We start from the raw sequence: 23,738 nt of genomic DNA, 5'->3' as shown, positions 1-23,738 counted from the left end.
CTTTCTCTTATCTGTCCTGAATTTAGACCTGCAGCAGAGCTTTCCAAACTTTTAATATTGGTGACACGCTTTTTAGCATAGCTGTCAACGTTTCCCTTTCTTTAAGGGAAGTTCCCTTATTCCGAATAGGATTCCTCGCAAGAAAAGGGAAAAGTTGACAGCTATGCTTTTTTAGACGTGAATCATTTCGCGACACGGCGATTCACTTTTACAAGCAAACAGGAGGTTAAACGTGCCCCTTTCTGGCCCCAGGAGGAGCACGGAGACACACTTTGGAACGCTCCGGCCTACTGTTTACCAATTCTGCTCCTCCCCGGCCTCTCCCCGCCTCCAACTCCCCCCCTTCCCCACCATCAAAAACAGCCACAACCCCAAAGTGGGCCAAATGTGAGGAGCAGCAACTGAAAAACAAGGCTTGTTTTGGGATTCTCCCTGTGCCGTCCAAAACCTGTCTGTCTGGCCGGGGAACCGGTTGCTGTGTTTGGTGTTGAAACAACAAGTCTTGTGCAGCAGGTCACTTCGTCACCAGAGAGAGAGGTCAAGCCAGCATTGCCCACAGCTCCTCCAGGCCCTCCAGGGGACAAAAGAAGCCCCCATCCCCTATGCCCTCATGCTGCCATTTCTAGGGGGAGCAGCCCCTAGTCTGCAGTGAACAGGAGGATGGGCGACGGTGGCCCTCAGACGGCCTCTCAGTCGCTGGGAGAGGGAGGGCTGCCAGTTTGCGAGCTTCCCTGAATGAGATGGTTGGCTTGCAGCATTTATTTATTTTTTTGCCTGATTCATCAGGTTCCTGTGGAAAGGGACAAATTTGTGGAACCTATGCTAGTGAAAGCTATGGTTTTCCCAGTAGTGATGTACGGAAGTGAGAGCTGGACCATAAAGAAGGCTGATCGCGAAAGAATAGATGCTTTTGCATTCTGGTGCTGGAGGAGACTCTGGAGAGTCCCATGGACTGCAAGAAGATCAAACCTCTCCATTCTGAAGGAAATCAGCCCTGAGTGCTCACTGGAAGGACAGATCCTGAAGCTGAGGCTCCAAGACTTTGGCCACCTCATGAGAAGAGAAGACTCCCTGGAAAAGACCCTGATGTTGGGAAAGATGGAGGGCACAAGGAGAAGGGGACGACAGGACGAAATGGTTGGACAGTGTTCTTGAAGCTACCAGCATGAGTTTGACCAAACTGCGGGAGGCAGTGGAAGGCAGGAGTGCCTGGCATGCTCTGGTCCAGGGGGTCACGAAGAGCCGGACACGACTAAACGACTAAACAACAACATCCTCTGCCAACACAAGTGGCAAACTTTTAGAAGACGTCTGAAGGCAGCCCTGTTTAGGGAAGCTTTTAATGTTTAATAGGTTATTGTATTTTAGTGTTCAGTTGGAAGTCGCCCAGAGTGGCTGGGGAAACCCAGCCAGATGGGCGGGGTATAAATAATAAATTATTATTATAATTATTATCCATCAGAGACGCCTGGGTTAGCCATGATGCTTCCAAATGGAGCCTCACTTTATGGTTGCAGTCTACCTCCAAACGCCAGCCACTAAGGGACAGGGAGGGAAAACAGGGGAGGGCTGTTGCCTTCACACCCCATTGGCTGTCCACTCCTGGAAACAGGAGACTGGGGCTAAATGGACGCTCTTTAGCTTAACTGACAATGGCTTGTTCCATGTTCTTAATCGCAATTGCTTGGGGGACCTTTTAGTGTCCAGACCGGCTGATTCCAGCTTTGAAGTCAGTTTCAGGAGCCGAAGTCTGGAGTAGGTCAGCAATAAAAGACCCGGAGTCAGTGAAGTTAACTCTTTATTCAAAGGACGCAAAACAGTGCAGGCCTAGTGAGCACAGTAGATCTTGCCCCAATGAGGCAGTTTCCTACAGCTCTCCAAGACTACTACTCCCTTGGGCACTTCCCAAGCAATAAATACGATATGATAAAATATGATAATCTTTATTGTCATTGTCCGATACAGAACAACGAAATTGAAAAATCTACATAAAACATTCAAAATCCAACAAGCTCGCTATCCCAGCTACCCTAACCTGATTAGTCCTCTACAAACTCTGATACCCCATTTTTAAATACAATATACTCCCATAGGGACTCCTTAAGGTAAAGGTAAAGGGACCCCTGACCATTAGGTCCAGTCGTGGCCGACTCTGGGGTTGTGGCACTCATCTCGCTTTATTGGCTGGTGTACAGCTTCCGGGTCATGTGGCCAGCATGTATGTTATGTAAGCCGCTTCTGGCGAACCAGAGCAGCACACGGAAATGCCGTTTACCTTCCCGCAGGAGCAATACCTATTTATCTACTTGCACTTTGACGTGCTTTCGAACTGCTAGGTTGGCAGGAGCAGGGACCGAGCAACGGGAGCTCACCCCATTGTGGGGATTTGAACCGCCGACCTTCTGATCAGCAAGTCCTAGGCTCTGTGGTTTAACCCACAGCGCCACCCGCGTCCCAGAGACTCCTTACACTGTGTTTAAAACCAAAATTGCATTTGGGTAGAAACTATTTCTCAGGCGGTTAGTCCTAGTCTTTATAACCTAGTCTCAGGCTCCTTCATCTTTTATCTCCTCGCTCTGCCCTCTTCGTTTCTCTTTGCATTCCGAGAGACCAGTGGGAAACGGAACTGCTCGCAGCAGGGGTGGGAGACCCCCTGGCTTCTTCAGCAGCCTGCCTCATGGTCCCCCTCCTCTCCAGCCTCTGCTACTGCCTCTGTCTCCAGACTGCTCTCTGCCACAGCCTCTTCCTGCTCACTAAACCCTGTTACCTATGCACTTTCTGACACCTCCTTCTCCTCCCAGTCTTCTTCCTGTGACCACTCATCATTGCCCCATCACCAATCCCCCGGCTCTGAGCCTTCTTCCCTTGGGGGTTCCCCACCTGTTGCATCCAGCCGGCCCATGACAGCCAGCAAATCCAAAAAGGACCAAAAAAATCAACAATTTGGCAATCGCAGAATAAATTCGATATTTACAAAACCCTTAAGTGCACAAACACAGCGCAAATTAAGTTTCAGGCATGGGTTTCCCTGCACTTAGAGGAGCCCGGCTTAACATCACACAGCTGTCACACAGGCCAGATGAGGTCCAGCTGGCTCCTACATCTTTACTCGAGAGGAAGATGGCTGCAGCAAAAGGCAAATGTCAGGGAGGGCAATGATGGTCGGTCTCACAGTTTAACCACTTGCTAGTAGTGTTGAAGAAGGTGGGGAGAAGGTGGAGAGAGACGGAGGAGGGATGCGAAGAGGAGAGGAAGACTCAACCATCAGAGCACGCCAAGGGAGTCTTTGCTGGGAAGCTGCTGAGCTGGGGCTGCTCTGAAGCTGGCTCCCCCCACCTCCTCCTCCCCAGGCTCTCTCCAGCCTGGTGCCAGGCACGTACTGCCCAGCCCCTAATTGAATTATTCCATCTAAACAAACAGCCTCGCAGAGGGAAGGAGGAGCGGCCATGGAAGCCCAGAAGGAGCCCAGCTCTCCCCCATACATACACACACATACACACTCTCTCAATGGGATCGTGTCCAACTCTACATTCTGTGACTCTTTGTTTCCCACCTGCTGCAGTTTTAGCGATTAGAGCCGAGCGCGATGGCAGGGTGGCAAGATGCTGCTTGGCTTCGGATACCCGACGCAGATTGAGAAAGTCAAGGATTCAGTGGTGGTGATGCATCTCCAAGATGGATCTGCTAGTGCAGCAGCACCCAGGGAACTCCCTGCCTATTGACCATAGCTGTCAACTCCCCCCCTTTTTTAAGGGAAATTATCTTATTCCAAATAGGATTCCTCGCAAGAAAGGGAAAAAGATGACAGCTATGCTATTGACAGGGACGCGGGTGGCGCTGTGGGTAAAAGCCTCAGCGCCTAGAGCTTGCCGATCGAAAGGTCGCGGTTCGAATCCCCGTGGCGGGGTGCGCTCCCGTTGCTCAGTCCCAGCGCCTGCCAACCTAGCAGTTCGAAAGCACCTCCGGGTGCATGTAGATAAATAGGGACTGCTTACTGGCGGGAAGGTAAACGGCGTTTCCGTGTGCTGCGCTGGCTCGCCAGATGCAGCTTGTCACGCTGGCCACGTGACCCGGAAGTGTCTGCGGACAGCGCTGGCTCCCGGCCTCTTAAGTGAGATGAGCACACAACCCTAGAGTCTGTCAAGACTGGCCCGAACGGGCAGGGGTACCTTTACCTTTTTATGCTATTGACACATTTGCTGCACTCTTTCCAGCCCCTGCTAAGAAAAACAACAAACCCCTCTCCCCATGCAATTCTCTGCAAATGAAATCTAAAATGCAGAGCAGGCTATGAGAGCCACATGTCATGGCTGTGCAAGGAGGCGGAAGATCCAACTCTGATCTGATGGTGTTGTGGTTAGAGCGTCGGACTAGGACCTGGGAGAGACCAGGCTTCAAATCCTCACTGGGCCATGAGGCTGCCACTCATTCTCATCTGTCTCACTTTGTAGAATCACAGAACCCTGGAAGGCATCACCCAACCCCCTGCAGGAATCTCATTGTTGTTGTGGGGTTTAAATGAGGAAGGGGAGAACTGTGCGCACAGCAGATTGACTCCTTGCAGCACGGGGGCGGGCGGGGGGGATGTGGGATATAAATGCAACCAAGAAATAAATAAAATTTTGACGTTTGGAGGGAAGAAGACTTTGGCTGCAGGTCTAAGTTGCAGAGAGACAAAGTGAGGTTGCGAGACAATGAAAGTGATGATTGAAACATCCATGGGGACAGATGGGGGGGGGTCTACATGCACAGAGTGCAGAATTAATCCAAGCTGTGCCTGCTTTCTACAAAACAATGCCGATGATAATTGACAAGATCTCCTCTCGCCCTGTACTTCTTCAGAAACCAGGGAATTATTTCCTGGACGGCAGCCGATAAATCACTCTCATTTCATGGTTGCCTTTTGTCTTTGTTGCTGCTGCTGCTGCTTATATATGCGGACCCTGCCTTCCTCCTGTGCTCTTCTGCCACAAAACTACAACTCTACAGAGTTGCAGAGCTGGAAGGGAAAGATACTACAACCCCCATGATGCAGGGATTTTTGCTGCAGAAGCACCGACACCATCATTCGAAGGCGCTCCTGGCCCCTTCCCAGGACACGGCTACATCCACGGTTCCCAGGCGGTGGGGGCTTTCCTTCCCAGCTCTGCTGCAGCAGCATGGAGGTCACAACCTTCTCCCACAAGGGAAATACCTAAGCTGGGAGCCTAAAGGCCAGGGGGACAGAAGCAGCCTTGTCCCTGCCCTGGAGGAGCAACTGCAGCCACAGGAGGGAGGCAGTGCCCATGGGCACAGATGAGGAGCTGAGTGTAACCCACACTCAGTGGGCAGAAGGATCAAGGCAGCCGCGGAGACAGGGGAATGTTTCCATGATGTAGTTGAGCCGAGGTGGGAGATTTGGAGGGTGGGCAGAAGGGAGAATAATGCAGACTTTCAGCTTGCAAAATGCGTCTCTCTCTTTGCAATTTTGAAAGGCTTGTGGGAGGGGCGTTTAGAAAGATGTTTAGTCAGGTCGATGTGAGCTTTAGTCTATTGCTACTTTAACTTTTTATACGGCTTGTTGTTATTTTTTTCTTTGTATTTATTTCATCGCTTTCTTCTTCTTATTTGTAAACCACTCTGAATTTTCTTTTTGACAATTAAGCAGTTTATAAATTCTATTTTTAAATAAGGGGGGGGGTTTGCATTTAGATGCTCCTGCTCACCCCAGCAATAACACACACGTTTGTTGGATGGCTGGCAGAAAAGAATTAATAGCCCCTCTGCCCTAAAAAAGGAGGAAGGGTCTCGGCTTGGCATACAGAAGGTTCAATTCCCAATGGCATCTCCAGGGAGGAACGTTCTCTTCCTGGAATCCTGGAAAGTCCCTACTGTGAGTCAGGGTAGATAGGACTGCACTACATAAATCAAGATGGACAGATTTGGTATAAAGCTGGTTTCTAAGACATGGTCAAGGCTAAAGGCAACAGAGCAAAACAGAACCACCGTGATGAAGCTGTGAGCTGAGAGTCTATTTTACTGATGGAGGCGAGAGAGAAGACCTCACTTAAAGCCCCACAAGGAGACCATTGAAGAGGTGGGATTCGAACCCAGGACCCCCCTTCTTCCCCCCCAATCCAAGTCCCTCAGCTCTGACTCTCATCAGCAAATCCAAAGCCAACATATTTCATAGAATCATAGGAATCTCTGCCTTCCATTAATGAAGGGGCGGAGAAAAAAAACCACGTGACTCTCCACAACTGCCACCACCCCTGACGACTGGCCGCAGTGGCTGCTGGGAGCTGGAGTTCAACATATTCAATTATTCTACTCCTGCATTGCTGGGGTCAGACTAGATGACCACTGGGGACCCCTTACAACTCCACAATTCCATGATCCTAACACCTGGGGTGGGGGCTACAGGTTTCCTTCCACTGGACCAAAGCAACGGACTCAGCGCAAGGCAGTCTTCATTCGTTCACACGGCCAACCCTGCATTTCACCAAAAACAGAGGGTAGTTGGAAAGAGGAACAAGCAGATGGGCACTACTCTGTGGAGGTCATGACTCGCACTCAGTCCCCAGCACAGCCGCACCTGAGCACACACCTGCCCCCATTCATAGCACCTGCTGCATCCTGCAAAAAAAATGGTCAGTCTCCACAGGGACATGTTGCCCAGTGTTCTTTTTAGTCCAGCAACCTGGAGCAATTTTGCACTCCAGGCTGACAAAGGAAGGAGTGTGTTTGACAGTGGAAGAGAAGAGGGTGGACTCTCCTTCACTGAAGGGTTTTAAACAGAGGTTAGAGGGCCACCTGTCAGGAATTACTGAGCTGTCATTCCTGCATTGTAGGGGTTGGGCTGGATGACCCTCAGAGTCCCCCCAACTCTACAATTCTATCACTAGAAACTGAGATAGCAAGGGGGCTGCTGGTGAGAAAGCACAGCCATTGCAAGCAGTGGCCATCAATGGCCTTCTCATACTCCGCGAATTTGCCCCATCCTCTTTGAAAGCCATCCTGGCCTCCTGAGGCAGGGAGTTCCACAGTTTAACTGCATTAATAAGTATATCCTGAACCTCCCACGGTTCAGCTTTGCGGGAGGTCCTGGTATTAAAAGAGAGGGAGAAAGAAACCTTTCCTCTATCCACTGTGCATCATTTTACAAGTTTCCATCATGTCACACTGAGATGCACTTTTTTTAAAAAAATTATTTATGATTTTCAGGTTCATACCTTTCAATAATTTTATCATTTCAAAACTTGACTTCCTCCCCACTCTTTCTGTGGTTCCTTAAATTTATTTTTACTATCTTCTGCATATACAAATGAACTTAATTTGCTCGTTTATCCATCTACTTTAAATATATACTACTAGGAAACTGCAGGTTACACTGGAATGCACTTTTGCACTGTGTTGCTCCAATCCTCTCCCAGTTACAGCACTGGCCCCCAGCCGCACACCAGCTTCCTCCCACTGGCCTTCAAAGCTGCCCCCCCCCCCAGCCACTCACTCACCCTCCATAAGCCCCAAAGGTGAAGCTCCGCTTCCTGGAACCCATGGCAGCAACAGAGGGCAGGGCAAGTCAGAGGAGGCACCTGCGGATCAGGCCGGCCATGGAGCAGGAACACAGATGCCCCGGCAGTGCTCGGCTGGAGCAAAAGCATGCAGAATCTGGCTGGGAAGAAAAGGAGGGAGGAAAAGAGGGAGGGGCCCTGTATTTTCCCCGCCTCCTCCCCACCAAACCTGTCCAACCAGCACAGGCTGGAGCAAAACTCCTCCAGCAAGGCCCCAGAGGGCACTTGGGTAGCTCCCAGCAACCGAGTAGGTCTTGCAGGGGCACAAGCTGGCACGGGCAGCTCAGGAAATTGACTGCCAGGCAGCCTCCCTTATCATCTGCAGCAGGGCAGCGCAAGGAGAAGCACTCAGTGCTGGTGCCAGCGCCCGCCACGGGGACAGGTTAGTTAGTGCCACGGTGCCAGCCTGCCAACAGGTGCCAGGCAGGTGGGCACAGTGAAGCAGAGTCTCTTCACTGAGATGTTCCAAAATGTCGCTTTTGCGAACCAAAATGATGCCTCTTTTCTACGCCCCAGAAAAGCAATCTGTGCAGAGCAAAGAAGGGGTGTGGATCCAACTAAGCTCTAGGTAAAGGTAAAGGGACCCCTGACCATTAGGTCCAGTCGTGGCTGACTCTGGGGTTGCGGTGCTCATCTCGCTTTACTGGCCGAGGGAGCCGGCGTACAGCTTCCGGGTCATGTGGCCAGCATGACTAAGCCGCTTCTGGCGAACCAGAGCAGCGCACGGAAACACCGTATACCTTCCCGCCAGAGCGGTACCTATTTATCTACTTGCACTTTGACGTGCTTTTGAACTGCCAGGTTGGCAGGAGCAGGGACCGAGCAACGGGAGCTCACCCCGTCGCGGGGATTCGAACCGCCCACCTTCTGATCGGCAAGTCCTAGGCTCTGTGGTTTAACCCACAGCGCCACCCGCGTCCCAACTAAGTTCTACTCGGAGTATATTCATTGCAATTAGGACAGGCATGTCCAAAATCCGTTTCAGGGGCCTAATCCGGCCCGCTGGTCAATTTAATCCAGCCCCCGTGGCAGTTAATGTCCTGGGATAAAACCCTTTAAAAAGTTTGGGCACCCCTGAATTAGGAGGAGCCAGTGGTGGTGTAGTGGGTTAGATTGCTGAACTCAGAGCTGGGAGAGACCTGGGTTCAAATCTCCCCACTCAACCTTGGGCTAGTCACTCAGCCTCCCAGTCTAGTCTGCCTCGCAGTGTTGTTGGGAGGATAAAACAGGGAGGAGGGAAACTATTAAAAAAAAATTAAGGTAGTTGTGATTATTATTAATTCCCAATAGGACACAGTGTAGGGACGCGGGTGGTGCTGTGGGTAAAAGCCTCAGCGCCTAGGGCTTGCCGATCGAAAGGTCGCGGTTCGAATCCCCACAGCGGGGTGCGCTCCCGTTGTTCAGTCCCAGCGCCTGCCAACCTAGCAGTTCGAAAGCACCTCCGAGTGCAAGTAGATAAATAGGGACCGCTTACCAGCGGAAAGGTAAACAGCGTTTCCGTGTGCTGCGCTGGCTCGCCAGATGCAGCTTTGTCACGCTGGCCACGTGACCCAGAAGTGTCTGTGGACAGCGCTGGCCCCCGGCCTATAGAGTGAGATGAGCGCACAACCCCAGAGTCTGTCAAGACTGGCCCGTACGGGCAGGGGTACCTTTACCTTTTAGGGCACTGTGTGGCATAGTGCTTAGTGTGTGGGGCTAGGATCTGGGAGAGACCAGGGCTCAAATCCCCCACTTGGCCCTGAAGCTCACTGGTTGGATGGGGCCAGTCGCTCACTCTTGGCCAAACCTACTTCACAGGGTTGTTGTTAGGATTAAATGAGGAGGGCTTGAACCATGGATGCCGCCTGGAGCTCCTTTGGGGCAAAAGGTGGGATACAAATGTTAAAGCTTACTGGGAGATGATATATAATGAATTGAAAAGGAGGCTTAAAGTAACGTTTGTGGGGAAATCCAGAAGCTTTCCTTTTGGGAATCATAAGGAACAGAACTACCCAAACCGTACAGAAACGTATTCATGTGTGCAACTACAGTGGCAAGAATGTTACTTGCCCAAAAATGGAAAGAAGCAGAGGTCCCAGAAAAGGAAGAATGGATACAAAAACTTATGGAATATACAGAAATGCCAAAACTTACCAGAAAAAATAAGAAATCAAGATAACAACCTTTTTTATATAAAAGAATGGAAATGGTTTATTGAATATTTACAGACAAATTGTAAACAGATAAGAACATTGGCATGATTATTGTATTAACCTGCCATTTCATAAGAGTATATATTTAAAGAAGATGAATAAATGAGCAAATTAAGTTAATTTGGATATGCAGAAGATATTAAAATCAAATTTATGGAGCTGCAGAAAGAGGGGGAAGGAAGTCAAGTTTTGAAATGTTAAAATGACTGTAAAAGTATTGAAATGCATAAACCTGAAAATTATATTTTTTAAAAAAATTAAGTGGGATACAAATGCAATAAACAAATAAGTAAAACAACATTATAAAGGTCCTAATTGGAGTCAGAGGAGATCAGGATTTTGCTCAAAGAGCTCATGTTTACTACCAGGATTCAATCGAGGCATATGAAAGATGGCAGAAGTGTTTTCTGAGAATGCACAAAGTGTGTTTCCCTGTCATTGAATGGCTACCAACAACTGTGATTCCTCCAATGCAGCGGGTTGGACCAGATGACCCTCGGGTGTCCCATCCACCTCTACAATTCTATAACTCCCTTCGTGTGCTGGCTGAAACTGATGGCAGCTGCAGTCCAAAGTATATATAGAGCACCCAGTGTTGTCAAAGGTGCATCTAGACCAGGCATAGGCAAACTCGGCCCTCCAGATGTTTTGGGACTACAACTCCCACCATCCCTGACCACTGGTCCTGTTAGCTAGGGATGATGGGAGTTGTAGTCCCAAAACATCTGGAGGGCCGAGTTTGCCGATGCCTGATCTAGATGGTGGCAGGCAGCATGTCTTCTAAGCAGCCTATAGCCCCTGTACCACTTATTGCAGGAAATCAGGGCCAGCCACCAACTTTGAGCATCACCCAAAAATGAGATAATAACAGGTGTCCTGATTCAAGCCTGCGGCTAAACTGAGCAGCCAAGAAGATCAGCCAAACCTAACAGGTGATGCCACTCTCAACTGCCACCATCTTCCTTGGGATTGAGCTCGTCGTGGACTGGCAGAGATATCTCCAAGCCTTGCAAACAGCCAAGAACATCTGCCATCACGCACCAATGGTGGTCCAATTCAGCCCCCAAACACACATGAGCACCTGTTGATGCCTGGTTGATTACCAAAGTAGCTTTGCCTATTGGATTGGTTGCTCATTTACAGGTAGGGTGAGAGAGGTCTGTCAGGAGAGGATGGGTGGTTGAGCCATGGTCAGAAAGCGCCCCCTGCGGACAGCATTCAGCAGGAACCTCGCCAGGGCAAGAGGCAGCAGGAATCATTCAGCACCCTGGACAGCGATCCTGGGAGTTCCCCTTTTAGGGTTGCAAAACACACACACTATCCTATGCCCATTGTGGCTGCGGCGGGTGACACAATAATGACAGAACTGTAAAAAGGTAAAGGTAAACCACAGAGCCTAGGACTTGCCGATCAGAAGGTTGGCGGTTCAAATCCCTGCGACGGGGTGAGCTCCTGTTGCTCGGTCCCTGTTCCTGCCAACCTAGCAGTTCGAAAGCACATCAAAGTAGATAAATAGGTACCGCTCCAGTGGGAAGGTAAATGGCATTTCCGTGCGCTGCTCTGGTTTGCCAGAAGCAGCTTAGTCATGCTGGCCACATGACCCGGAAACTGTACGCTGGCTCCCTCAGCCAGTAAAGCGAGATGAGCGCCACAACCCCAGAGTCGGCCACGACAGGATCTAATGGTCAGGGGTCCCTTTACCTTTACCTTAAAGGACCCTTGGGCGTTTAAGGTGGTTAAGTGTGGCACTCATCTCGCTTTCTTTCTTTTTCTTTTTTTTAAATAATATTTATTAGAACAATTTAAACACTTACAAAAAAAAACCAAAGAAAAAACAGTACATTACAATACAAAAACACTACATAAAAATTAACAAAACAAGACAAAAACAATTTAAAAACACATCAAAAGAAAAGAAAAAAGAGGGGGGGAAACTTCCAATATCTTATCTTTATTTCACATAGTTCCACGGCCTCCTCACACCTCCCTTTTTGTATTCCACTTCTATTAATTATTTCAGCAATTCCTTTCCATCTTCCCCTGTTTTCTATCCTATAATTATCTTAACACATTTTAACCTTATTTTCCTTTAATACTCTATTAATCTATTTATACTTAATTCCTTATAACATTTCTACTGAAGCCATATAACTTCATTCCAACATTCTTCTAACATTCATTAATTTTACAATATTTCTATAAATAGTCTTTAAACTTTTCCCAGTCTTCTTGCACCGATTCTTCTCCCTGGTCTCGGATCTTGCCAGTCTTTTCCGCCAATTCCATCTAGTCCATCAACTTCATCTGCCATTCTCCAACACTTCAGTGCTTTCAAGAAGCAGCCATTCTCTTAGCCAGCAAAAAGCAGATGATTCACAACAAAGTTTAGGGGTCTGGCAGGGCACGTCCACCTCCTTCTTTGGCATCCGTCAATATCTTAAATTTTACTCGAGGCTTCCTGCCCTGCCAACCAAATCCAGAAACATCCCTCTGCCACCTCCTGAAACAATCCATTTCATCCAAAACTTGCACTGTTTGAAACAAAAGCAACATCCCCGGCAACACAGCAACCCTCATCCCCACCACAACAACTCGGCCCAACAATAACAACTTCAGATTTGTCCATATTTCCCAGTCCCCCTTCTCTTCAATCCAACGTCCTTCACAATTACCCTTAAATAAATTCACATTTTTGGCGGTCATACTGACCCCCAAAAACCTCTCTTTCTCAACCAATGTTAGTTCTGTCTCCTCCTGAAGCTCTGTCAAGCTTTCCTTTCCCAATTCAGGTAGGGCTCTGGTCCTCAAATTCATCTGTTTTTCTTTAAGTTCCATCATAACAAATGTCAACTTATGTTCGTCGAGTTGCCTTTGAATGGATGGGACTCTCTCACTCTCCAGCTGTGTTGTTTTACATTCAGCAGCAAGGGTTTTCTCCCTGACTTCATCCGCAGTTTGCCATATCAAGGTAGATTCCTGTATCAATTTCTGGATGGTTTCTGTGTTGGTGTTCACCTTTTGTCCTGGATTATTTAAACTTTCTACAATTAAGTCGATTTTATTATTTGCAGCGTCCACTTTCACATTCATCACATCTGTTTTCCTGTGAAGCTGTTCCAGCGAATCGTTTATTTTCACTAATGCGACCTCTAAGGCCTCTTCTGTCGACATTTCGTCTGTTTTTTTCCTTTCCATTTGCCATAACACTTAAGAGATTCAAGGTCAATCCCAGAGTCTCACAATTTTTTATCTTGCAGCTGGAAATTCCCCTAGCCCAGCTCTTATAAAGCAACCAATTTCAGAGACTTCCACTAGGGGGAAACAGTTTCTATTTATAATAGTCAACAATGTCCCCTTTAAACGCAACTCATACAATCCAAAGTTAGTTTCAGTTTTCAGTTACTTTTTACTCCTTTTTAGAAGCAGCCGGAGACAGTAGAAACAATATATCTCTCTTATTTTGCTAGCTGTCAAGGAACGTTCTGAGTGCTGTCAATGAACATTCCAGAACGTCAGTCCTGCTAGCAGCCCGTTTCCAGGGTCAGAGCGGCGGTATTTTAACTCCCTTCACTCTCTCCTGCAGGCATACTCAGTCTGCAACTCCCCCCCCCCCTTCTCCTGCCTCCAAGGGGGGGTTTTATGCTCTTTACCGATGGAAATTTAGTCTTTTACAAAAGGCTTTCCAAGACTTCAGCTTGCAGCTTCCTTGCCTCAGTCTATTTACAAATAGGGAAGGCGGACTTCCTGTATTGAACCTCCCCGTTTCGATGCCAAATTAAACGTTTAAAATCCAATTCTCCCGCTTCAGCTCTACTCACGGGTAATTACTTTGGAGTCAAATTGTCCACAGGAAAAAGTCAATGCTCTCCGGCAACAGCTATGTGGCTTCGCTCCGTGGAAGAAGCAGACGATTCGAAGCACCGCGCCGCTCACCCCACGTCGCTCCGGATCCCCAAAACCGGGTTTCCCCGCGAGTAGGGGAGGCGCAAAAGGTGCCTGCCGAATCCCACGTTCACAGGCTTCATCTCGCTTTCAGGCCGAGGGAGTCAGCGTTTGTTCACAGACAGCATTTCCGGGTCATGCAGCCAGCATGACTAAACCGCTTCTGGTGCAACAGGACACCGTGACAGAAGCCAGAGTGCACGGAAACACAGTTTACCTTCCATCCACAGCAGTACCACTTTATCTACTTGTGCTGGTGTTCTTTCAAACTGCTAGGTTGGCAGGAGCTGGGACCGAGCAACGGGAGCTCACTCCGTTGCAGGGATTCGAACCGCTGACCTTCCGATTGGCAAGCCCAAGAGAGGCTCAGTGATTTAGACTACAGTGCCACCTGTGTCCCAATTTAGGATTGCAAAACACACACACACCCTATGCCCACTGTGGCTGGGGCGGGTGTCACAAGAACATAGCTGTCAACGTTTCCCTTTTTTAAAGGGGAATTTCCTTATTCCAAATAGGATTCCTCACAAGAAAAGGGAAAAGTTGACAGCTATGCATAAGAATGATAGAATTGTAGAGCTGGTAAAAGGTAAAGGGACCCCTGACCATTAGGTCCAGTCGTGGCCAACTCTGGGGTTGCGGCGCTCATCTCGTTCTATAGGCCAAGGGAGCCAGCGTACAGCTTCTGGGTCATGTGGCCAGCATGACTAAGCCGCTTCTGGCGAAGGGAGAAGCTGTAGAGCTGGAAGGGACCCCAAATGTCTTCTAGTCTAACACCCTGCAATGGATGAGTCAAAACATTTTAAAAAATGCATGACAGGTGACATCCAACCTTTTTTGGAATAAAAAAAAACCTCCAACGAAGGCGAGTCCATCACCTTCTGAGGGGATCTGTTCCACTGTCAAATGGCTTTCACACTCAGAAAAGCTATTCCTACCAATAGTTCAAATACTGAATTATATAATTTAGATAAGGAGGCCCCTATTCTAGCACGTGGGGGGCCACCTTATCTAAATTATATAATTTGGTATTTGAACTATTTGTATTATAAATTGGTATTGTTATAATGAGGCTGTTATTGGATTGTAATTGAAAACTAAGGGGAGAGACTTCGTCAGGCAAGGCCTCCTTCCACCTGCCTTGCCCCATTCTCTAGTCTCTGCTTCTCAATTTGCATTATATTATTTTATGTTGCTGTTTTATTGATTATAGTTTAGAAATTATTTATTGTAACGGTTGAGTGGATTTCTGTTTAACTTTTATATGTTATTATTATTATTTAATACTATTCTAATGATTGTTGAATGTTACTTTTTTGACGAAGGTTGCCTATTTTAAAGTTATGTTTTATTGTCACATTTTTGTATTGCATTAGATTGTTCTAAGATGTACATTTTTTTGTTTCTTCAGCTTGTAAACTGCCTTGAGTACTGTAAGATAGAAAGACGGTATACAGTGGTACCTTGGGTTAAGTACTTAATTTGTTCTGGAGGTCCGTTCTTATCCTGAAACTGTTCTTAACCTGAAGCACCACTCTAGCTAATGGGGCCTCCTGCTGCCGCCGCACGATTTCTGTTCTCATCCTGAAGCAAAGTTCTTAACCTGAGGTACTATTTCTGGGTTAGCAGAGTCCGTAATCTGAAGCGTCTGTAACCTGAAGCGTATGTAACCCGAGGTACCACTGTACAAATTAAAAATGATGATGATGATAAAAAAAATTATTATCAGAAAAGCTATTCCTAATGTTTCATTGGAATCTCCTTCCTTGCCACTTGAATCCTTCAGGGGAGAGTATTGTGGTTGCACCCATGTCCTGCTTGGGGGTCTTCCCAATGGGGCATCTGAGGGGCCACTGAGAAAAGGGGATCAGGATGGGGCAACCAGTCAGATGGCTGGGGTATATCACACATACACACAGCCTGAACCTCCTGGAATAAGTCACAAGACAATGACACACACAACCCTGATTACTTTGCAGCCAACAGAACCCCCACCCCGCAACACACATACAGCCTCTCAGATTCTTTGGGCTCCATGAGTGATGCCGCAACTCTGGGCATTTCTCAGAGATTGGGGGGGGGGGGGGGAGAGACGAAAAAAGAACAGGCAAGCCAAACGCAACCATCTGCTCAACTGCCAATATTGGAAGGTCAAGTTGCATCCGCGTTGACTAGGAAACCAAGCAAGCCGCTTTTTTAATGGGGAGGGGGCTGCATGGGTCCCATTCTCAGGTAGGAGGAGAGGGAGAAGGGCTCTCTCTGCTGGGCAGCTGCTGCCACTCAGAGCAGGCAGTGCCAGGCTAGATGGACAAATGCTATGTGCCACAAGGAGGTGAATTCTCAGTAAGGGAGGGTCGAGTGCTGGAGCACCTGTTTTTGCAGGCAGAAGGTCCCAGGTTCAAGCCTGGCTTCAACTCCAGGTAGGGCTGGCAACACCTGAAACCCTGAAGATCCACTGCTGCCAGTCAGTGTAGACCATATTGGGCTAGATGGACCAGACATCTGGCTCAGAATCTTCAAGAGAAGGATCCTGCTTGTATTGCAGGAAGTCCCAGGATCAATCCCCAATGCAGTTTCTCCAGGGAGGGCTGGGAAGAGAGGCCCTGCCTGAGACAGTGGAAAGTGGCAGCTGCTGCCAGTCAGTGCTGACAACACAGAGCCAAATGGACTCAAAGGTTTAACGCAGCAGAGCGTACGAGTGTTCTTAGCAGATGAGCAGATGCTTTGCATGCTGGAGGTCCAAGCATCTACATCTCTGGGGAAAAGACAAGGAAAGATGATTGCCTAAACAGTTGTACAGCCGCTGATAGATGCCTCCAAGTGTTATGGACCACAGTTCCCACAATTCCCAGTCACACAGGCTGGGGCTGATGGTAGGTGTAGTCTAAAATATCTGGCGAGCACCAGCAAACAGCTGTGATGGAGGACCTTGCATAGAAAGATGGGTAGTATTTCATGGAAGGCTAATTAGTCAAAATGCATCTAAAGCTGGGCTGGAGGCAGTGTTAGAAACTCAGATATATAACCAAGGCGCCAAATGGCTCCTTAAAACAAGGTTACAGTTGCCAAAACAGAATGTCTAGTTGCTATCTGGGGGCAAGATGACTCTAAAGTCTTATTTTCAAATGATGGATTAACTGTGATTGATTCTGTTAAACATCTGGCTCGTTCAGATGACTGCCTTGAGCTAGGTTAAGAGCTTTGAGAACTTAAAGAAGAAGAGTCACTTGATCCAGGGACAGTCCACATATCTATTGGCCTATTCCAACATCTTTTTCCTAATGGTGATAGCTCCTGCTCAGGTTGCACAGGAAAAAAGCATTTTGGTTCCAGAAATTCATTCCGATAAAATATAACTGATAGAATTCTACAGGATGGAATATTAGCATGTGAAAACGGGCCAGATCCAATGATCCTCAGATGGTGGAGATGTCAGGCGCCATCCTGGCACCCAGGCATCTTCACACGGTCGAAGGCCAGCTGCAAAATGCGCCTAGCGCCTGGCTAATTTCGAACCACTAGCTGTAGGGAACCACATTGTGAAAAACAAGAGAGCATTCCTATGCATATTGTGCAAGTTAACAGAGCATGTGCGTTGTATGGGAAACATCAAGAGACAACTCAGCTCTCTTGAAAGAGGGTCTGATCCAAGACCACAGGCCAAGGCATCATACTCTAAATCCATTGCCAGATGGGAAGGGAAGACCAGAGGCAGAGGCTGGCATACTAAGGGCATTGCATACTCTAACAAGGCTTGCTGCCAACCCAACCCTTCCTGGCTATTGGTGGCCTTGCTTATTGCTGCCTGCTCGGTCCCCCTACTTTTTATATATATTTGTGCTTGCACAGCCTATCTGGGACTGATAGCAAGCTGTTTCTCCGGTCAGACGGTAATAATTGTTGTTGTTGTTGTTGTTATTAATTTATATCCCGTCCTCCCCAGCTGAAGCCGGGCTCACAGCAGCTAACAACAATAAAAGTAACACATTCTAAATCAATTCATTCTAAAATCAATTCAAAATCAAATTAATGGCAACCATTGGGCTAGAGTTCTGGGAGGATTACCAAAGGAGGGGGTCAGACTGTGCCTTGGCCAAAGGCCTGGTGGAACAGCTCTGTCTTGCAGGCCCTGTGGAAAGATATCAAGTTCTGCAGGGCCCTGGTCTCTTGTGACAGAGCGTTCCACCAGATCGGGGCCACGGCCGAAAAAGCCCTGGCTCTGGTTGAGGCCAGCCTAACCTCCCTGTGGCCCGGGACCTCCAAGATGTTTTTGTTTGAAGACCGTAAGGTCCTCCGTGGGACATACCAGGAGAGGCGGTCCTGAAGGTACGAGGGTCCTAGGCCGTATAGGGCTTTAAAGGTTAAAACCAGCACCTTAAACCTGAGAGCAGTTTCAACCTACTTCCCTTGCTAACCTCCTCAAATACAGCGCCATCTCCCCTGGTCTGCATGGATCCCCAAGCGAACGCCAAAGCGATGCAAGACCAGCATCGCCACTCTCTCCAGCTACGCTGGCGTGACCCTTCCACACGTTCACAGCAGCGATGCAAAGGAGGCTAGCATTGCCGCTCCCATATCACAGATGAGAATAACCGAGGTGCAGAGAGAGATGCCACTCATTCTCTGTTCGTGCGGAGCAGAGCAACTGTGCCGCATCAATTCCTTTTGCACAGATATTTCAGCTTCTCCGAAAAAGAAAACCTGCCAACGAGATCTTGCCATGCTCAGGATGGTGGGTGGGAGGTGCAAAGGCACTAAGGCGGACGCCAGATTCTGGAATCTGGCAGAGTTGGGAGCTAGAGAGAGATCCAGCCATTAATTACAGCATCAGCTGTTGCAATGTGCAGTTCAGAGGGGGAGAAAAACCTAACTCCCGAGCGCTGAAATAAACAAACAGACAGCAGAAAGGCAGGGGAGATGGAATGCCAGGATGAAGTCATGCTGTAGAGTGGCCAACCCTCCAGCAGAAGCCATTTGCAATGAACGAGCCATCCAGTCACACAACGAGGGGAAAGGCAGCCACCACATCTGAGCCACTTGCCTTGTGACATCAGTCATTTCCAAGAGCCAGGGACAACGCAGGTAGACTTGCCACACACTTACAAATGGCAACAATGTCAAAACGTTTTAGGAAAGTGCCGCTGTGACTTGGTGGCAGGACACCTGCTTTGCATGCAGAAGGCTGTAGGCTCAATCCCTGGGAGCACCTCCACCAGCTGGACTGGAAATGGCCCCTGCGCCTGAAACCCACTGCCAATCACAGTAGACAACCCTGTGTTAGGTGGGTCTGTCATGTGACCCAATTTAACACACCTTCCCTGTTCCTCTTTAAATCAGCTCTTTGTTCAGAAACATGTGGACTAGAATCTTGGTTTATTTTTAAAAGGAAAGAGCATTACTCATCTTTAGTATTCAAAAAGCCCTTGGTTCCAGCCCTGGCATTTCCAGGTACGTCTAGGAAAGGCTCCTTTGCCTGGAACTGTGGAAAAGGAGCAACACTGAGATGGTAATTGATCCAAAGCAGCTTGATATACCGTATTTTTTGTTCTATAAGACTCACTTTTTCCCTCCTAAAAAGTAAGAGGAAATGTGTGTACGTCTTATGGAGCGAATGCAGGCATGTGCAGCTATCCCAGAAGCCAATCCCTCTTGCTGTTCTGGCTTCTGAGATTCAGAATATTTTTTTCCTTGTTTTCCTCCTGCAAAAACCAGGTGCGTCTTGTGGTCTGGTGCGTCTTATAGAGCGAAAAATACGGTATTCTTACGAGGCTGCAACACTGCTCTCACCGAGAGCAACTTCTTGACTTCTTCACGCAACACTTAGTTAAACTATGGAACTCCTTCCCGCCGGATCCAGTGATGGCCACCAACTTGTCCAGCTTTAAAAGAGCGTTAGACAAAACTGAATGGAGCAAACGCTTGTTTTCTTCTGCTCTGGAGGGTAGGACTCGAACCCATGGCTTCAAGTTACAAGAAAGGAGATTCCGGCTAAACATCAGGAAGAACTTTCTGTCAGTCAGAGCTGCTCAACTGCAGAATGGTCTCCCTTGGGAGGTTGTGGACTCTCCTTCCTTGGAAGTTTTTCAGCAGAGGTTGGGTGGCCATCTGCCGTGGATGCTTCAGTTGAGATTCCTGCATTGCAGGGGGTTGGACTAGATGACCCCTGGAGGTCTGTTCCAGCTCTAGAATCCTGTGACTCTTATGACCAAGCACTGCCTCCTGTTTGACTGGCACACACACAGAGACCCGCTGTTTGGGAACCTTATTCCGGCACCGAGATCAGTCCCTATGACATGTCCTAGTAAAAAACGGCAGAGCTTCCGTGCATGTGCAGAATGCATTCCCCCTTGCTGCTGAAAAAATTCCTCCTCCTCCCAAGGTGTTGCAAACTAAAGAATCAGGCCCCTGGCTCAGATTGCCAGGATTTGACACAGGTCTGAACCCCCATTTCGAAATGGAGCACTGTGCCTCTGCCCAGACCTTTGTCTGAGCTCTTGGGCCTCCAAACCTATTGCGCCTCTCCTCTGTGCCTTCCAACCAATGGCCTGAAAGCGAGCTGAGCCCTTGGAGAGGTACATGATGGGTTGTTGGAGACAGGGGACTTGAAAATCGTGGCACAAGGCAGAGCAAACCCAGACATGGAGGGACACGCACGCACACAGAGGAAGACACAGTTCTCTTTCACATGAGCCATCTCTCCTGCATCCACAGCCATCGGCTCGAACAAACGCCACGCCGCCCCCTCCCTGAGTCTCCCACTCCTGCCCACGTCGTAGACATGAGTCACTGGGGACTCTTGCCATTCCCAGGCCAAACAATGAAGCCAAATATAGGCTGTACGTGCTTTGATGCCCGTGGCGTGTGCTTGCCCGCATGCAATGGACACACACACACGTGTAGCAAAGCCCTTTACCTGCCTGATACGAGAGGCATATACTGCTCCCAGCCTGACCTGTATGGAAACGGCTCTCTTTGGGGAACCGTGGCAGCAGAAAGTAGCCACTCCTGACCTTTGCTGAAGGGGTGTGGGGTGAACAGGGCCAGCAGCATCCCCCCCCCCAGGTAGGGCTGGGGTGAAAACCCCTCCCCAAACCCCAGAAAGACACTGCAGATTGTTGCTGACGATGCTAAGCTATCGGTACAACTTCCAGCTTTCTAATAAAATCAGCCCTTTGTGCGGAACCTTGAGGACTAGATCCTTGTTTTAACTTTAACGGGCTGCTTAGAATGGGAGGAAAGGAAGCTGCCTCCTATTGGTCCACCAAGCTCAATATTGTCGGCACTGACTGGCAGCGACAACTCGCCAGGGTTTCATGCACAGGAGCCCTGCATGGAGATGCTGTCATTGGGGATAACCTGGGTCGTTCTGCATGCACAGCACCACAGGTTCCCTTGGTGCCCTAGGGAGTCTCACCCATGCAGCCAATGCAACGAACGATGACGAGAATGAATTGATTGTGCTGCCCAGTCACGACACTAAGAATCAGCTGCGAGAGACCTACTGGTACAGCTGGCCCTGCTTGTCCTCTCTGCCACCTCGGCCTACACAGGCTCACGAGACCCGAGGCGCCAGCAGCTACCACCAGAAACCACACGTGGCTTCGATGAGCCAGCAAGAATCCCGCATGCCACTCCCGCCGCTTCCGCAACCCAACAGCCTCCTTCCAGAGCCACCAGAAGCTGGAAGAGCCGCAGCAGCTGGAAGAGCTAAAGGGAAGGATGGCATAGTGGTTAGAGTGCCAGACAAGGACCTGGGAGAGAGCAGGATTCAAGTCCCCCACTATCACAAAGCTCGCTGGGTGTGTGACCTTGGGCCAGTCGCTGCCTCTCTCGGCCTAACCTCCCTCGCAGGGTTGTTGTGTAGATTTAAACAAGGAGGGAGAGGACAGCATACGCCGCCTTAGAGGAAAAGGTGGGGTAGAAATATGATACATTTCTTTAAAAGACTAGCAAGAGGGTCCTTTGCAGAACGAGCAGAATAGAGACGTTGTCCCTCCCCGAGTAAGATTGTCACCTAGAGACCACAAATAAAGTCCTCCTGCTACTGTTGACATTTGCCCCATCATCACCCCAACACAGGAAGCTACCGTATACAGAGTCAGGCCACTGGGTCCTCCTAATACTGCTTACACTGACTGGCAGCATCTCTCTGGGTTTCCAGGAGGGAGTTTCTCCCCTACCTGGGATTGAAACTGTATGCAAGACAGGTGCGTCCACCCCAAAACAAATATTCTTCTCTGGTCACAGACCCCATTTGGTCCACCAGCTGCCCGCCCCCCACAAAAGGGAGGTCACACTGGGGGGGGGGGGGCTTTCCTGTCCAAGAAGGAGACGTCTCCCCCTGAGCATCGACCCCCACTGCAAGCAAAAGACGTCTGGAAAAGCATGGCAGGTCAGCCTGCAAATCAAGGTCAGGCGAAGTCGGGCCCCCCCCCCGGACCCCCATAGGGGATGGAGAAGTGCTTGCCATCCTGCCAGCTTCTCACCCCCCCCCCCAACGCATCCCTCCCAGCTCTCTCCATCCTTCCCTGCAGCAAGGAGACTGCAGCTTAGAAGGCGCTGGGCTGGGGGGGGGGGAGCTTTCGTTCTTAAGGCCTCCCCTCAGCCTTAACGAGATTTGACAGACTTTGAGGACCACTTGAAGGTGGGGGGGGGGGACGAGGAAGGATGGGGCGGGGGGGGGCATAGAATAGAAACATTCTCTCCAAGCAACCCCTCCATTGTCACAGCCAGCCATTTGATTCATTTGGCGCATTTCCAGCTTCGGAAAGACCTTTCTGCACGCAAGACATTGTCTTAAGCTGGTTTTCGGCAATTTTGCAAATGGGAAAACGGCCAAGCGCTCATCGCTAGCAGGGGCGGGGGGTGCGAGGCCCTGGGTGGCACCCGACGCCTGCCCTACTCAGAGTAGACCTATTGGAGGGAATGAGCCACGACTCGCTCAGGTCCACTCGGAGGGGAATGCAACCCCTTGCCAGCACTGGCCTCGAGGACGGAGACACCCCCCCTCCTCTCTCTTCCCAACCGCGGCGCTTGGCACAAGCTCAGGAACCCTCTCGCCCAATTCCCCCTCCGACCCCATCCTGGAACCATGAGCCCCGTGATGCAGAGCGGATCCCTCCTCTGCTCAAAGGCAGCGCGGAAGTGGGCTGCGGGAGAGGCCGGCGGGCCTGTCTCCTTGACCGGACCCGCTCAGCGCGCGTTCCGACGTGACGCTGGCAAAGGCCAGGAGAGGCGTGCAGGGAAACATCCCAGATGAGAGAGGGAGGGGCGCCCCTTGCAAGTCCCCGCTCGCCCTAGAAAACACGAAACTGCGGACGCGCTCGCCACTGCACGTGTGAACGCGGACAGCGACGGAGCTAGCTAGACCCGGGTAAGGGGTGTCTCCCGTTCGTCCGCAAGGTCGCCCCCCAGCCCACCTGTGCGCAGCGAGACAGGCACCCGAGCCGCCGCCTCGACCGCAGGACCCAGGTGTCCGAGCCTCCCCCGCGCTCCGAGATGCGCTTACCGGAGCGGCGCCTCTCCGTTGCTCGCCTCCGCCGCACTGGCGAGCCGAGTGAGCGGCGGGCGAGGCGAGGCGTCACGTGGCCCACCAGCCCGTGCGCCGCTCCCATTGGCCGCCCGCGGAAGGAGGGCGGCGGGGAGGCAAATCCCGAGATCGCGGGCGGCAATCAGGAGATGCGCGCACTTTCGAGCAGCAGCAGCAGCAGCGCACGTTTGTTGCATTGGAATGCACTGATTTTGTTGTTTAGTCGTTTAGTCATGTCTGACTCTTCATGACCCCCTGGACCAGAGCACGCCAGGCACTCCTGTCTTCCACTTCCTCCCGCAGTTTGGTCAAACTCATGCTGGTACCTTCGAGAAGACTGTCCAACCATCTCGTCCTCTGTCGTCCCCTTCTCCTTGTGCCCTCCATCTTTCCCAACCTCAGGGTCTTTTCCAGGGAGTCTTCTCTTCTCATGAGGTGGCCAAAGTCTTGGAGCCTCAGCTTCAGGATCTGTCCTTCCAGTGAGCACTCAGGGCTGATTTCCTTCAGAATGGATGCATTTGA

The 23,738-nt window shown here is 49.8% G+C and overlaps 1 protein-coding gene across 5 annotated transcripts in view; it reads right to left on the bottom strand.

Moving 5' to 3' along the window:
• RAP1GAP (RAP1 GTPase activating protein) overlaps window positions 1-23,263 on the bottom strand; it is a 108,754-nt gene extending 85,491 nt beyond the window's left edge. For 2 of the 5 annotated variants that reach the window (XM_028741444.2, XM_028741446.2), the window contains exon 1: window positions 7,494-7,617. In XM_028741444.2, coding sequence (XP_028597277.2) covers window positions 7,494-7,537 — 44 coding nt within the window. In that variant the 5' untranslated portion in view covers window positions 7,538-7,617. Of the gene's footprint in view, window positions 1-7,493; window positions 7,618-23,106; window positions 23,168-23,195 lie in introns of those variants that run through there. The other 3 variants (XM_028741450.2, XM_028741449.2, XM_028741448.2) reach the window with 3 other exon arrangements.
• Between the last annotated feature and the right edge of the window lie 475 nt (window positions 23,264-23,738).

This window comes from Podarcis muralis, chromosome 7, assembly GCF_964188315.1.
Source record: "Podarcis muralis chromosome 7, rPodMur119.hap1.1, whole genome shotgun sequence".
Lineage (NCBI taxonomy): Eukaryota > Metazoa > Chordata > Lepidosauria > Squamata > Lacertidae > Podarcis > Podarcis muralis.
The sequence above is the reverse complement of the archived record's forward strand: the minus strand, read 5'-3'. Positions and strand labels throughout refer to the sequence as shown.